The sequence below is a fragment of the Nicotiana tabacum genome, chromosome 9, assembly GCF_000715075.1.
Source record: "Nicotiana tabacum cultivar K326 chromosome 9, ASM71507v2, whole genome shotgun sequence".
NCBI lineage: Eukaryota > Viridiplantae > Streptophyta > Magnoliopsida > Solanales > Solanaceae > Nicotiana > Nicotiana tabacum.
The window spans coordinates 105,515,554-105,517,814 of record NC_134088.1 but is presented as its reverse complement, the minus strand read 5'-3'; the positions used below and the strand labels follow the sequence as shown (position 1 = coordinate 105,517,814).

The window sequence follows — 2,261 nt, the reverse complement described above, 5'->3', positions numbered from 1 at the left end:
ATACGGGCTTACACATTCCTACTTGAATGTGCTTATAGGTAGCCTACCCAGTCCATTATATGCTATCCCATTCTTTTGGACTTTGACTGAAAAAGGTTGTATTCCTCAGCAAGTTCTTCGGCCCTCAAAAACCCAAATAGATATTATATTGAAATAGAGAATCGTCTTATCTGGTTTGATAATTCTTGCATGAAACTTAAGAGATCTTATATGGAGTTGTACTTTCTAATTTTAACTGATTATAACGTAGATTTCCATGAAATTAAAGAGTGATGAGAATTGCAGGTAACATGAATATTCTTATCTTGCAGAGAGAGAAATAGCTAGGAAAGATTTTGGATGATGGATCTTGCTTTACTTATAAGTTGTTCCAAAACCAGCACTAAGGTTGTTCTCTACAGACTACAAGGACAGATCTCACAATGTCTTAATTTAATTTCCCATTTTAATTTGTTTCTTCATTATGTTTGTGAGGTTGTTGTCAAGGTAACTAAAATAATAATCAACGGAGTAATAGTTTGTGAAACTGAATAAACGTTTGCACAATCAAATTGTACAACCAAATCTCTATATAACAGCCAGGCTCGTTTGTTCCAATATTTTTTGGTTGTTATAATGAAGTGCTGATATAGAGAACATATATTATAACATAATATAAATAATTAATTGGTTCCAAAAAAGCTCGAATTTTATATTAAATGACTATAGAGATGTTGTATTAGAAAATTAAGTTAAACCCCACTCTACTCTCAAAACACTTTCCTAGCTTTCTCTCTGCATGCAAGATAAGAATATATATTCATGCAATCACTATCTAAACTTTACCCTTTTTAGAAAGCCATCTACTCTATATAAAATTGTTGTCAGATAAAAATAGAAAGTACAACTCCATAAGATCTCTTGAGTTTCATGCAAGAAATCAAAAGCTAACACCCTTAAAAAAAAAGCACAAATAAACGGAGCTGTCTTCCCTTTAAAAAACTGTAGCTTCCTTATAGTAATTCTTTGCACCTTTTCTTTTTTCCCATATAAAACTATAGCTCAACATTCTTCTGACAAGAAGTCCAAATCCAAAACTAAGTTCCACAACCAATCTTCCCCGCCCACAACCGCCAAGCGCCGCCATGCCACGTCATAATCCCGTTAGCCTATGTAGGTGCATAGCCATTGCAATCTTAACCCTAATCATCATCGTTGGAATAACCGTTCTCATCATATGGCTAGCATTAAAACCCCGAAAAATGGTCTATTCGATCGAAAATACTTCAGTTCATAACTACAACTTAACCAACGATGACCATTTATATGCAAATTTCAAATTCGGATTACGAGCCTACAATCCCAACAAGAGAATTTCCATATATTACGACAACATTGAAGTAAAACTCTTCTTTATCTCTCAACCAATTTCTTCTAATAATGTTGAACCATTTTTTCAGCCTCGTAGAAATGTGACACGTTTGGATCTTTCACTTCCGGCGAAAGACGCGGTACTTTACGACGAGATTGCTCATGATTTTAAGACAGAAAGAAGTGCTGGAGCAGTGGAAGTTGAGGTGAAAATTAGGGCAAAAATAAGGTTTAAAGTTGGAGTTTGGAAATCAGGTCATAGGACGTTGAAGATTTTGTGTACTCCTAGGGTGTCTTTTTCTAATTACAGAAAGAGTTCTAAGTCTTATCCTTGTGATGTAGATTTATAAGCTGCTTTTTATTTTTTTATTTTTGTTTTCACATTATTTTGGGGATTTATGGTGTGATTTTTCTTCTTCTTGTGTTTGTTTTTCTGATCTTTTTTTGTTTATAATATATGAATTATTGTAATATCCTTTTGGTTTTATCATGAAATTTTCTGTTGAAAGTGTGATGTATAAAATTGTTTGGATGTGGAATTGTAATTCTGTTTAGTGCTAGAAACAGGGAGAGAAAGCCGTGGTGCAATTAGCTAGGGGCGAAGGCATAAGCCGAGCTATAGGGCTACAAGTTTAGTAACTTTTGTTCAAATAGTATATTTGTGTTAAAAAAATTGTTAAAATATGTACAAATATTAAATTTAGAACTCAATCATTAGCACTCGTTCTAAAATTCAGAATACATAAGGTTGAAATTTTAGCTCCACATGAATGCAATGAACAGCGAGGACGAGTCGAAGATTCAATTATTGAGGCGTTTTTTGGTTAAAGTAAAAAAGAAAAAAGAAAAAAACTATGTGAGACCTCAAAGATTGAGTCAGAGCAAGCAATATATAGCTTGACAATTAAGCC

The 2,261-nt window shown here is 33.4% G+C and overlaps 1 protein-coding gene across 1 annotated transcript; it reads left to right on the top strand.

The window, feature by feature from the left end:
• The first annotated feature begins 977 nt into the window (after positions 1–977).
• On the top strand, positions 978–1,858 carry LOC107813908 (uncharacterized protein At1g08160-like). The gene has a single exon (XM_016639224.2). The coding sequence runs from the start codon at positions 1,125–1,127 to the stop codon at positions 1,698–1,700; it is 576 nt and encodes a 191-aa protein (XP_016494710.2). The 5' UTR covers positions 978–1,124; the 3' UTR covers positions 1,701–1,858.
• The last annotated feature ends 403 nt before the right edge of the window (positions 1,859–2,261 follow it).